A 14,695-nucleotide genomic window follows, 5' to 3' on the forward strand; every position below is an offset into this window, starting at 1 on the left:
GATTTCCCCAGGTGACATCCTTATTGATTCAATGATAAAACATCTTCATTCTGGGGTTGCACCTGCTTACAGAAATTTGAACAAATAGCCAGAACGGAACTAAGTACCTGTATTTGTGATAGTTTAAATTTTATGAACTAATGAAATTATATTATAAAGCTCCATTCTTAGAGTCCCTGCCTGAGAAAAAAGTACCCACACATCCTCGGGAGATCTCTTTTTTAGGATCAGCACTGAGCTGCAGAATTGCTAGCTCCAGTAATAATCTGGCCAGTAATAGCACACGTTTCATAAGCTATCATGTGTTTTTCCAGGGAGTGGCAATGTGTGATCATTTCAAATGCAAGAGCCTGCTAAAGCATATTTTGAGAAATAGGGAGGAAGTTGCACTGAACCACATTGCTATGGAAATATCCACTGGGGAGGTGGGACTTAAATAAAACCAGTGAAACTTGCTGGTAATTTTAAGGACACTACCAGCAGTTGCATGCACACCAGAGAGTATCCACACCAGGAATATTTAAATGTTTTTAAGAAAAAGTCTTTAACAGAAATCTTCTATCCATCTGAATGGCACCAGCTGATATAGGGTAATTTTCAGATGTGTCTCATTGACTAGAAGAAACAGAAACACAGGTTGTTAGCAAACAGTTTTGGGGCTATGCAGCAATTAACTTTGTGCTTGCAAATAAGAGACATTTAGGACTGAACACCCACCTTGAGCATTCAGTCTTCATGGAAATACTCTTCAGGTGCACTGCACAGTCAAAATTCCCAGCCCGTGGTTACTCCATGACCAGCTGGGATGCCAGCAGGGAGAATGTTGAGTCAGAGGAATACACAATCTCAGCGTGGTCTGTCAGCCACAGACTCCATCTCCTGAGCTGAAGCATCAAGTGCATCACTGCTGTCCTGGAAGATCCTTCTGCATTGCTCCTGCCTGAGAACATCATCTTGGAGAAGGAGCAGAGGAGAGAAAACCAGAAACTTTTCCCTCTGGAACAAACTGCTCTTGGTATGGGGCAAGTTCTGGCTACCTCTTAAATAAGTGAAGTGAGGCAAGTGGCTTCACAGCCACAACTTTAAAAATACGTAATGCACATAATAAGTGAGTAATAACACAAAAGATAGTAATCTGAAAGGGAAAAAAGATCCCAGCAAAATAGCTGTATGCTTTTTGAGTATGGCTGTGTGAAATTCCTCAGGTATGACACTTAAAAAAGTCACTGAGCATGCCACCACAAGATGTCAGCATTGCAGAATGGTTATTCCTGCCAGAAACAGAAAAGGTTTTTGCATCCTATATGCATTTGGTATTAATTTAATTGGTTTTGTATGATGGCATAATCTGGCTTTATTTTTTTCAACCATTGACATTATGATGTCTGTCCAAATTTAGTTGCAAGGGAGAACTTCTTAAATGGCTTTTTTGAATTAATTCTATCTTAAAAACTTTAAAAAATGCTTTCACAGCATGAACAGCAGTACTAATGGCCAATAATACCTTGTAGCCATCAATGTGTTGTTTCAGGCTGCATCCAGCCTGGCTAGAAAGCACTCACTAAAATTGTGCCTGTATATTGAGGTGTCCAGAGGTCATCCAGAGCTCTCTGCTGCTGCATGCTAGGCCTTTATAAAACCCTCATGTTGGCTGGAGAAGGCTCATCTGACCTTAGTGGAGGAAGTAGGAAGAAAATGTGAAGCTATTTTGGGCTTCTATTTACAAGAGAAGGATATTTGGGGTAGCAAATCTTTTAAGAGGGTCCAGCAACATAAGCCAAATCACCAGCAAAAGAATTAATTTCTTTTTTTTTTCTCCACTTCCTTTTGTAAGAATAGAAGATCTGAGCAACAGTTTTTGTTTGTTTCTGCATTTCTTTCAAATCAACTAACCAGCCGCATTTTTCTTCCACATTGAAATTCATGTCCTGGTTCGCTGGGATGCTCTGTACTTTTTGCCTCTATCATTGTGTCCTCTGAAACATTTCCTGTTGCACACAACAGCTTTCTCCCTCTCCTGCTGTTACGGCTGTCACAGCCCTGCCACCGTGCCAGCAGCAAGTGACAGGCTTAGCAAGGGACCGTGTCCTGAGAAGGGGGGATGAGTGGGAGGGTGCAGTGAGCCAGGAGGGGCTGTGTGAGTTCAGAACAGCCAGAGAACCGTTCTGCTGTGCTCCCCTACCCGTTCCTGTGAGCTTCTGTGCATTCTGCTCTTGATGATGGGGGGGTGACATCTTTACCCATCTGAAGATTTTGCTGTGAGATCACTTTGGCCACTCTTGAGAGGCTATCTTGTATTGCCAGGTTCAACTCTGCTACCTTTACAGACCAATATGAGGAAAACAGAGTTCACTTCTAGACCTTCCAGTCCCTTGGAAGGACCACTGGAGAGTGCCATGGTGAGATGCAGGAGACAGATGTGTTCAGTACAACTTGTTTGCTGTAGCTCAGTCAGAGCTCTGCCTTCAGCACTCATGTTGGCATGGGGGGAAGTAGTGCCACACCTTTCTGTAGTGCACAGATTGTGGCACAGGGCTCCCCTCTGTCACTCTGTCCAACCATGCAATGATTCTGTGATGTCTCCAATAATATTATGGAGAAAAATTTGCATGAATTTGTATAAACTTGTTGCTTCTAACTTTAAATTGTAGATTAGATGCCAGACACAGAACTTTATTTCTTTTACAACAGTGATAAATGAAGACTTAGGAATAGATAACATTTCTTACACATCTCAAAAGCCTTCCATAATAATTTATTAGAAACCATCTGGTTTCATTAATGTTTTATCAAATACCATCTGGCTGCTGTATTGTTCAAGCTATTTAGTAGTAAAACTTGCTCATAAATTAGCCAAAAAGAATGGCTTTCAAACTATTGTGTAGGAGCCCCAAACAACTTTCATATATGTCCTATATAAACAGTTATTTTAAAAGTATTAGACTACACTAAATTTCCAAAGCCTAGAAAATGTATCAGTAATAAAATATAAAATTTAGCTTCTTCCTCAAGCTTCTTAATTTTTTTCTCTTTTCTACATGTTTAATTCTTGGCCAGTTGGAACAGGAGTGACAAAGTCAAAATGACAAAATGTATTTAAATAAAAATTACTAGAATTTTGTTTTTCAATAAAACATTGCAAACAGAGAATACCTGTCACCATGCCTCCAAAAAATGAAGTCCTTCATCTCTGCACATGTACACTTTTCAGACTGTAAGCACTCTGTCAGGGTTTCTGGCACTGCTCTGAAATCTAACTGTGCAGCAGCACAGGGCACCATTCAGCGTTGGACAGTGCCTACTACTATGGGCAGCTAGGCAACTGATTGTGAATGCTTACATAATATACATTGTTTTAATAAATTGCACTTCCACTCATAATTATTCTACTGTTAAATTTTCAGATCAGTAAAAATGTCACCCTAATATTGGGGCAGTTCCTAGTGATTTTGCTATTTATAGACAACCCTAAAGTTACTGGAATACTAAGGAAAGCATATCTAAAGAATGCATAGAAGATTTAGGACAAAATTGGCAAAGCAACAAAAGCAACAAACGGAGTTAAAAGATCCCTGGGAAAGAGCCCATGGCTGAAGCTGCCTGTAGAGAGAAAAACTGGCTGTAAATTTGCTTTTGATCAGCTCTCCAGATATGTTATGCTTCTTGCAATTCCTTTTGCATCCTCAAGAAACCTCACTATCCACCGGTGGAAGCAAATGATTTGGGCAGAATTTTCTGAAGAATGGGCAGTATGTGATTGCAGTCCCTCATGGGGCAGCCAGCTGGATGGTGTTCGTGTTGTGCTGCTGCAGAACTGGAGTATGGCCATAGTCCAACCTTGCAAAATGTTCAGAAGCTAACATTAATATTTCATTGAGTAACACCAGATGCATGTTATATACTACATTTGTAGCAATAGCTTTATTGTGATTTAAAACAAATTTTCTCTCTCCCTTTTGGTTTTTTGTGTCTTTTTTGTTTTCTTTTCTAGTTGTTTAGCAACTCCATAATCCCCCTTCTGATTACCTGTTGTCAGCTCAGTCTCTCTTGCAGGAGCAATAGCAGAAATTCCTGTTCCAGGACAATGTGAAAGGGGTTTCTCCAGAACAAAACAGAAAAAAAAAATTAAAAAGTAGTTTTAAGTGCCCACAAAGATAGAAATTGAGGATTTTGTTTATCAGTCTTTGAAGCAAGCCATGGCCCATAAAAGTGGCAGATAGATTGAGGAGAAGACCACAAACAGCAAAGAAGTCAGTGGCTACAGAGGGTCCTGAGGAGTGGTGAGGCTGCTTTGCTCCTGCAAGTGAGTCGGGACTCCTGCAGCTTCCCAGGGGCTCTGCAGCAGGAGCTGCCAGGAGCTGTCTGAATCTTCTGCTCTAGAAACACACACTCAGAGGAGGACAGAAGTTAAAATCCTATCCCATTTCCCACTGGGGTGACAGCCCCATTGGGTACCAAGAAGAAGGCCTCATATCTCTTCTTAGTCACTTCATTTTTCAGCTTGCTATTGCTCCCCCTAATTTCAGCATGTGAAGTGTTTGTTTTTCAATGTCCTACAGGCAGTGGTAAGAACAGTGGGTAAGAACATACCCGGGTTTTCTGCATAAAAGAGAACAGGATGGAAAAGGAACACATTTCTTTTTGAAACAAGGAGCAAGGGCTGGCAAGCAGCTAAAAAGTGTGTGGGCTGGTAATTCCATGGGAGCTCTTTATATATTATGCAACAGTGTTGCCCTAAAGGACAGCAGGTACCATAAAGAGGGTGCTTTGGGTCAAAACAGATTGGTAGATATAAAAGCAGTGTGTCCCAATCTGGGCTTCTCAGCAGAAGAGAGACATGGAGCTCCTGGAGCAGGTCCAGCAAAGATCATTAAGGGACTGGAGCATCTCTGTTTCAAGGAAATCTGTGGGAGCTGGGCCTCTTCAGCCTCTGGAAGAGATGACTGATGTCGTCTGATACCTCACCAATGTCTGTCAGTGTCTGAAGGGAGGGTGCAGAGAGGATGGAGCCAGGCTGTTCTCAGGGGTGCTGAGCAATAGGACAAGAGATGATGGGCAGAAACTGCTGCACAGGAAATTCTACCTGAACATGAGTGACATAAAGGTCACTCTTTACTGTGTGAGTGACCCCACACTGGAACAAGCTGCCCAGAGGGGATGTGGAATGTCTCTTGCTGCAGACACTCAAGAACTGTCTGGGTGCAATCTTGTGCCACGTGCTCTAGGATGACACTGCTGGAGCAGGGAGGTTGGACCAGATGATCAAATGTGGTCCCTTCCAACCTGACTGATTCTGTGAAAAGGCTGCAGCTGCCCTTCTGAACAGAGTGGGAACTAAAGAGCAGTCATTGTCCTGCAGATTTATACTGATGGTGGCCCGGGACAGAGTCACACAACTCCAGGTTGTTGACACTATTTGTTACATTGCAGTTCCACATGCAGACCAGGTCTTCACTGTGCTGGAAGAGAACCTCATGTATGAAATGAAGTGCTGGTGTCTTCTCTGACAGTTAAAAATGTAGTTTATTTGCTTCATCACAGGACTAAAACTGGTGTCCCTGCTGCCTGTACTGCCCTTGTTTATCTGGATGGTGCAGTGATTTGGGTGAATGGCATCTGTAACAGATGATGCAAGTACCCTGGGGTGGGTGGCTTTCTTATTGCCAGAGACAGCTCTTTGCAGCGGGGAGATGGGATTGTGCTTCTCCTGCAGAACCAGTTGCTGTCAGCTTGAGATTTATTTGCAGGGGCTTATTTGGTTCTTCCACAGTTATTGTCCAGTTGTCCAGCCTTGCCAATGCCGACGTACCACAGTGTGAGCAATACAGTTTCCAAAAGAGAAGGAAGACCAGCTGTATCCTGAGAGGGAGCATTGTCAGGAAAGGAAACAATGAGCAGCTGGTACTGGGAAAGCATGAACTGCAGTTACTCCTTTTTCCTAGGACCTCATGACTGCACACTTCAATACTGAGAATCATATTTCAACATTCACTCTTTCCTCTCATTCCTTTCTCCCACCATGTCAAACAACCAATTCATGTTGTTATCAACACCAAAGCATTCACACGAGCATCAGCTTTAGGAAGCTTTGCACCTACATAAAGTACAATGGAGCTCCTACTAGGGCTTTTTTATTTTCCCTGTGATGTGGCACATGCTCTTTTTATGCTCTTTTTCAGTTCCTGATATTCACAGGTGATGAGAATATAATATCCTGGAGTACTCTACCCTGCATCACCTTTAACTGAAGCTTTAGTCTGTCTCCAGAATGAAATAAGACGTGTTAAGGAAGGACTAGGCTCACCATTCTTTAGTAACTAGAAAAATCAGAAAAGTGAAACTTGCCCTAACTGACCTATTTGCAGTGCCTCTCTTAGGCAAAATCCTTAGTAAAAGATTTTCCCCACCAAAGAATTTCATAATTTGGTGCACTATTTTTAAACCTTGAAAGAAAAATTGATTTTTCCATCCAAAAAAACCCTATATAGCTCCAGTTGCCTTTACAGGGTTTGCTTCATTGACTGAAGTGCAAGTAGCAAACAATGAATACAAGTAGGATGACCTCTTGACTTCACTCCATCTTCACTCTGTCAATTGCCAAAATTATAACAAACCTTGCAGTAAACAAAACTGTAAATCTCTTTCAGCTATTAGACAGGTTCTCATCTATTGATAAATCTACATAATCTTCCTTGCCTTAGGCAGCAATCTAGGCATTGCAGACACATCCTCATAAAAACCAAAGGAGGAGAGGATTTTTCAAGGCCTGTACTGCAGTAATTCAAAGTTGCCTTACTGCAGCCTTTATTTCTTTTTTTTTCTTTTTTTTTTTTTTTTTTTTTGACACAAGCTGAAAAGTAAGGAATTTGTAATTTTGGAAAACGATTTTTATCAAGAAGTTTTAAAATGTTAAGCAAGCAAAAAATAAGTACTTTTGAATTTTAACAGCTGGTTTTACTAGAATAGCATGTGAAACATCAGCACATAAAATCCTCAAGGATAAGTAGTACCCTCATATTTAGAGGAAGACAATAATTCCTGGAGTCTGAAATTACAGTCAGAAATGGCGGATGTTAATACACAACATCTTGTGTTCCAGGAATTCATTACTGGTTCAAGAGCCTGTAAAAACTTACATCAGTGAGCCCACAGAGACAAATTCTCAGTTAACTCAAGTCTCGGCTACATTCAGCTCAGTAGAGCAATGTTGATTTACCTCAAATGAGAGTTTGCACAAAGTAATTTCAAATATTTCCCTTGGTACAGAATAAGCAAAGATACAAATTCCTAAGTATACATCAGAATTTCGATTCTGGCCAGCTTTTAACCCCATTTAAAAACAGTAACTCCACAAATTCTTATGCATAAAACAGAGAGGTCTAAATTAAAAATCAATAAACCAAGCACAGACAGCAACATTTGCAACATGAAAGCAATATAAGTAATATATAATTATATATTCTATATATAATATAGAATTTATAGACCATAAAAAAACAACAACAAAAAGCCAAGATGTGTTGGTTACTATGTAGAGCAAGCTTTGCTCAGCTGTCAGTGTTTTTCCTCACCCTATGAAGGTCTGAATCATTTTGCAGTAAGCAAAATGACTTTAAAATAGAGATTACTGTAAATGAAAAGACAGCTGCTCTTAAACACAAATTGGATGCAAGTTCTACACTTGCCAAGTTTATGTTGCACTTCTGTAGAGGAGAACAGCCTGTTTTGTCTGGGGAGCACTGACCACACTGTGGGTACTTGGTGTGGTATTAACTTTTAGGGCAGTCATGAGAAATTCACTCTGCAAGAGAAATTCCTGCTGCCCTGGGTGCTCATGAGTAGGGCACCAATAATGAGCATCCCTTGCAATTTAAAAATACTACTGCTTCTATAAACCAGAACTTTCCCAGCAACTTGAATTAAATGCTAGTTATTTTAGATACCAATTAAACAGTATCAGATCTCTATGAAATAAATCAGCAATGAAGTAATTCCCCCTGACATGATGAGAAAGTTCCAAAGTTCTTAACCCAATAGAACCAAAATGGCTGGATTTCAAAAATCCAGGAGCTGATTCTGGCCCACTGTAAAGACTGTTTTGCTTTTGGCCTCTATCCTGATTCTGCCATGTACCACAGTTGAGGATATTTGGCATGGTAACAAACCCATAGATCCAGTTTTCCCGGCTCTTTCTGAATGCTCCATGCTCCCTCCCACCAAATCTTTGCAGACACTGAGGCTGCAAAGTGCTGCAGAACTGCAGTCAGGAATTTCATGTTGGTCAGGAGTTACACTCACTGTACTCTCATCCTAGTCCATCCATATTGCATTTTATACACTATGGTGGGACTGTGAGACATCACTGAGGTCTGATTGGCAGAGCTGTCCTGAATCACCATCTCTAAGGGGAAAACTACCACATTTCTATCCTTTCTTTCCAGTTATTTATTTTACCCAGTAAATATCACGTTTCCTTGTTTTTAAAAGTTGTTTTATGGAAAACATATAGTTTGTGGTTTCTGCACTCATAAAAAAGCATAATATTTTGCTGGACATCTGTATGCTAAAAACTGCTTTTAAGAATAAACTTCCAGCTGTAAATGGATTCCATCAGCTTACCCCCTTTCCTGTCCCAGTGTCTGGCACATTGGCTGTGCAGCAGAGCTGTGCAGAGCAGTACAACTGGAACACTGCACAACTTCCAGACAGATTGTTAGAGTGATAAATAAGGGTTCTAGCAGATGGAAGCTCTTTCCTACTTGCCATTTTGCAAAGTGTAAAAAGCACAGATCACTACAGCAGTGAGATTTGTTTCAGCTGCCACTAACAAACTTTGAAGAAAGATGCTTACAACCCCTGGGAAAAAGTCAGGGTGCTCTATGACCTTTTGCAAATATGATTTATTAACATCCAACTAAATTGCTTACAGAGACAAAAATAATAAATCAAGTTGTGCATCAATGTACTCCAATGTTATTACAAATATTTGGAGTGAAGCAGAAAACAGGGATGGTCCTGACTACAGAGAGACTTCTCAAATATCTGAAAGTCAGCAATAATTCTAATACATAAGATACCTTTCCTCATTCTGAAATCACTAATGCCCTATCAAGACAAACAACAAATTCAGCATTTAGCAGCTTTGTTTATGTAATACCTCATACATGTGAGATGGTTTTCCAATACTGGAACTAGGAAAATACTGTTAACACAAAGATCAGATTCTCAGGGATGCCAATCATCTCCAATGTGTGGAGCTGATGGACATCATCACCTCTTGTGGATCAGCATCCCAAACATTCTCATAAGCTTTAATTCAGTTTTGTTTTACACATTAAAACACCAAATCCACAATTTATATTTAAAAAAAATGAACCATTTAAAATTATTCTTGAACATATGGCAACTACTTACAGGGAAAATTTCTCTTATTGCTTTCAAAATGCTGCAGCAAGAGCAGTAGCTAAGAACTGAGCAGTACAGTAATACATTTGGTGGTAGGTTACAGCATGTACTAAGTTTCAAAAGGTAAGCCAGATAATGTGCAGTTTCTTATAAGCCCACAGCTGCTGGAGTAAGTTGCACCCACCAGTAGCTAGAAAATAGAAAGGATGAATTATTGAACACTGTGAATTTTATTTATTGTAGGAATAATTCAGGAATGAAAACACAACCAAAAAAACCCTGTAATTTTAATGTCACTCATTTGAATAGCACCATCTCATTCTTCTAGCCCTTGCAAGATGTATTCAGATATGTGGACGAGTTGGATGTCATCCTTCTCGCTATTAAAATGCACCATGGGCCAAGTTTTGCACTCCTCTTCAGCTTGCCCCCTCTGCATGAGTTGTACACAAAAAAGAAGCCATACTGAACAAAGCAGGATCTGCTGAAAGTTTCCTGCTCTGCCAAGCTGGTCATTTGGAGAGACAACACAAGAGATTACACAAAAGCAGATGCAAGGACATTTGTAATTAGGATCTGTTGAGCAGGTATAGATGCGTATTTCCATAGCACACTACCCTTACCAGGTTTGACTGGTAAGAAAGTCTTATTCACAGTCAAAGAAAAGATACAGAAGGAATTTATGGGGAAAAAAATTAACTACAGCCTCTAGGTATGATCTATCATTTGTTGCTATGGACTGTTTTCCTATTCATCAGGTTATTTTAATAAAGAGAAAAATAGGACACTGAATAAGGGACCACAAAGAAAACCCGAGCAGGACTGTAAACAGCTGAGGGAAAGTGGGGGGCATGGAAAGGTGTGAAGTCTTTGTTAGGTTGGGTTTTTTGGGGGGGTTGTTTGTTTTGAGACCAGCACTGGACCATTGTGCAATGTGAAACCACCTGCCCCTGGTTGGGCCCTAATTTCTGGTCCCGTGAGTTGGTGTTCTTTCTGTACCATGATCTGGACTCAACACTAAGCTGCCAGGCAGTACAGGTGAATGTGTTTGCAACTATTATGTCCTTCAGAGGCCAGATTTTAAAAGAAAGCAGCAATCCTGTTTCCAGTCCTTCAAAGAAAACTGGTTGGTGTAAGAACAGATCTCCACGATGTTTCCGTATCAAAATTTGGGCTGGTTTTTGCATTCCTTCCAGGCATCTAACTTTCCAAGCTCTGCATAAAGGATCTAAGTACAGACTGCTGGATCTGTACTTCAAAAAGTGTCTAAAAGAAGTAGTTCAGTGCTGGCAAACTACCACATCGAGGATATCTCAGAGAACAGAGATCCAGAAAGGAATGCAGTCATTAATGGTGCATTCTAGCTCCACTTGGTCTAAAGGGCACTTTACACTACCCACAGTTGCCTCCTGGGCAAGTGATGCTGTTTTGTAATCCCAAATTTACACAAAATCAGAAACTAAGCATCAAGACTGCAAATCTGAAAGCAGAGCTGTGGGTTTCTGTTCCTATGTATAATATTTCCCTGGATTTTTTTTTCTTTCTATGCTTTACAACTTGAATAATGACACAGGGGCTCAACGCCCAAAGGCCTGAGCTGCTCCATCACCTTGATGGAAGTTTATAGTGAGGGTTTTCTTTATGAAGAGACACACACAGAAAGACAGAGCTGCATGAGTGCTTCTCAAACTGGCCTCCAAATTCATATTAAGCAGTGTTTATAAAGTCATGAAATAAGACAGCTACAACAGCAGGCAAGGGTCATCAGGAAATTTTAACACGGGTCCATAGAGCCACACACCTTGGGGATCACAGCTGTGTATGAAAGGAAGCAGTTAAGTTGCCTGATGCATTCTTTTTTTTTTTTACCATTCAGGGTAGAAATAGTGGGTAAAAAGTCCCTCAGTGTCAGTTATTAAGAATAACAGTTGTCTTCGTTATACTGCAGAAAGCTAATATAAATTTTGTACCCATTAACACAGCTGAAGTTTTGGGGAAGAAAATTACCAAAATTTCAGATTTTACCAAGAATAACTTTATAGAATATATTAACTTTGTGAATGTTGAATATATTTACATGCAGAAATACACAGAACTAACATCAAGACAAATTTCTTCCACTTCTTAATATACAGATAACAGAAATTTAACAACTAAACCCAATTGTTTCATACAAAAGTAAGCAGGGAAAACTATACTGCAGTTGGAAATGTGGGGTCAGAGGATCATTCACAACTGGTTACATTGTATTTGGAGGTGTGTACTAGAGATTTACAAAAGGAGCAATTACTTGTTCAATGATTTTGTTTCATGCATTTAAGAAACACCCTAGATTATTCTCAGGCATTTTTACGGAGACAGTGCTAAAACTCTGGAGTTTACTTTCTTGCTACAGAAATTTTGATGAAGAAATTTTTATATAAGGCACTGCTCAGCCCAATGCTTCTTGTCATTCATCCCATGTCTGTGTTTCAGAGAGTTTGGAGTGTTAGAGAAATCAGACTTGGCACTGCCAGTCTGATTTCTCAAAAATCCTGACTCAAATACCCCATATGAGACTTGTTTTGTTTCATACCTGCGTGGGGGAATCCCCTGCACACACAGAACACACAAACTCAGCAATCAGATCAGGCAGTATCACAGTAGCTGCCAAATATGACAATAAGCAAGCTTAATGCAGCCTCCACAAATTTTGCTCCTTTTCTTAAAAGCTTTTATTTCCTCTACCCTCTTTTGTTTTTAAATGAACCTTAATTTTAGTATAAATTGTAATTACCAACAGCAAGGATAATTGCAATTATCAACTCATTTCTGTGCCAGGTTTTGACAGTTAATACAAGGATAAAAGACAGGAAGGGAACAAGCCATGAAGAGAACCTCATTTTTCTTGAAAAGCCAAACAGCCCCCAAAGTTTGAGACTTCCTTTGGAATCAAAGCCCAGATTTTGTCTTCATATAAGTGTGAACCTTGCCTTGTTTAAAGCTGCTGGCATGGTAGTCAAGTTTTTTGAAGACATATTAATTAGATATAATTATGCTAACTTCTTTGGTAATAAATTATGGAAATGATGGTGAGGCAGATCCTGGGCAAAATGAAAAATGGTGAAAAAGCATTCATCTGCCTCTGAGACAATGAGGCCTCAAGGTAATAGAAACCAAAGTACAAATATACATCTAATCTGACACCACAGATTTTGTTTAAAATTTAAAGCCTTCATAGTATTTCCTTCATGATACATATAATACAAAGATCCATTTTTAATAGATTTTCTCTAGAACAATGCAGCACAATTGCAGTAAAGTGCAAGCTTTTCTAAGCTATTAGTCTGTCCTCCTAGGAGTCTACTTTATCCATACCATATCCAGTTGTTCCAGCCATAAGCCAATTTAACAAACCCAGCATTTGGGTTTGTTTTGTGTCTTTACAGTGGCATGTAAAGAAAAGAAAAGGGTGTGATGACAGAATGCAGGTCTATCACATAGAAAACTGCATTGCTGCCAGAGAGTTGCAGACACACGGAGCAGATTTGAAGAACCATGGATCAGGCTTGGGTTGCAGATATGTGTGACTGATCTATCTTTTATCTTCTGATCTATCTTTTAAATTAGTCTGTTAATGACTGTGGCATTGTGATTTGATGAAAAAAACCCAACAATACTACCCATCTCTATAATCTTCATTCAAAAGTGAGGCTTCTGCTACATTTGCTTCCTGTTAAATTTCTGACCTATGGTTTAGTAGCTTCACAAATTGAACCATATGTATAAAATTACAGGAAAGGGATGCAATTGATTTAGTGCAAGACGTTTAAATATCTATCTGAACTTAACAAACAAACAGAGGAAGATCAAAGACTCCATACACTTCTCCATAAGGCAGATGGTAATTTTTTAAATATAAGATTTTAAATACGTTATTTCTGAAGAGGTAGAAAATATCAAAATACTAGGAAAAAATTTCTAGCTTAAAATAATCAGTTTGCTTACTTTTTAAAAAGTCTTACTGTTGTAATTTTTAAGTGAATAAAAACAAATGAAGCTAAGGAAGCACAGGATTTCGTGCTCTGTATAAGATTTCACTTACTAGAAAAAGAGAGAGCTTCTTCATCTAATCAGTGCTCAAGCAGTATATACAAATGATCTCCTCTTTTTGCCCTGTTGGGGGCTATAAATTTGAAGTGAAAATTTTTCCCAGTGGAAAATTTTGGCGATTCCTGACTTTCTAGCACTACATTTAACCGGGTACAGTTTATGTATAAGGCAGTAGAACCACCGACGTAAGCTCAGAACTACCTCTTCCACAAAGCTCAGAAGAAAGTTAATAGAAACAAAAGCTTACTTAAATCTTTCCTGCAGACAGCAAAAGATCACAGTCAGATTCCAGCACCAGCTGATAATCTGTTTCAGCAATTTATACCAGCCCAGAGACAGCTGAACTACTCATTGCACTGTGGAAGCCTACCTACAATTTGAGTTACTAAGGCTTGCACTCTTCCTCAGCACAGCTAGGAGATGCTGATGCTACTGTCTCCAATGCAATTCAGTAAGGCATAATTTAACTCAGAACTGATATTATTACACATTGAAAAAGTAGTGTAAAAGCTCCTCTCTTTTCCATCTGTTAACATTCAGTACTATTTATTAAATATTTTATAAAAGGAAGTTAGGATATTTATACATTCAAACAATCACTGCAATAGTTGAGTAAAGGAAACAAATGAATTATCAGATTCTAAATTAAGCATGATTCTGGAGATTTGCACATATGCACACACCACACACATTCTGTACGTGTGTGTATATATAGATATATAGTTATATTTTATATATATGTCTTTTAAATCAGATTCAAGAATACAGCACAGAATGTCTTCACTTAGCTCCTCTTTCACCAGAGGACAGGATTGTCCAGTTTGGAAAAACCAGGTTCTTTCCTAAGGTCCATGTAGGTTCCATTGCTCACCCAGGAGTCATCGCTGGATTTCCTATGAAAGATTAAACAAATGTAAGCTTATATTTTCCATCTATATGCTGTGTAATGCAGTGTAGCACCATGCACAGATACCAAATCCAGCCCACAAACCAGGAGCAGTGCAGCTCATTGCAGCCTGCAAACAAGGCAGTACAGCTTGGTGTGTCTGCAGTGGGCCAAGGAGAGGCATCTCAATCTCATGTTCACCAGAGAACATCACTATTAAAGAGCCAAATGCATTAACTCCTATCTGCTCTAATACTTTTGCTATATAATAATTAAATTCTTTATTCCACCGTTTAAATCTACAGGATAAAT

General features: G+C 39.4%; 1 protein-coding gene across 1 annotated transcript in view; it reads right to left on the reverse strand.

Annotated features, from left to right (window-relative positions):
- Nucleotides 1-9,125: 9,125 nt before the first annotated feature.
- Nucleotides 9,126-14,695, reverse strand: part of OSBPL3 (oxysterol binding protein like 3) — an 86,422-nt gene continuing 80,852 nt past the window's right edge. Inside the window, exon 24 of the mRNA XM_059476546.1 lies at nt 9,126-14,390. Within this exon, the coding sequence (XP_059332529.1) occupies nt 14,294-14,390 (97 nt within the window). The 3' untranslated portion in view covers nt 9,126-14,293. The remainder of the gene's footprint in view (nt 14,391-14,695) is intronic.

This window comes from Ammospiza nelsoni, chromosome 1 (assembly GCF_027579445.1).
Source record: "Ammospiza nelsoni isolate bAmmNel1 chromosome 1, bAmmNel1.pri, whole genome shotgun sequence".
Classification (NCBI taxonomy): domain Eukaryota; kingdom Metazoa; phylum Chordata; class Aves; order Passeriformes; family Passerellidae; genus Ammospiza; species Ammospiza nelsoni.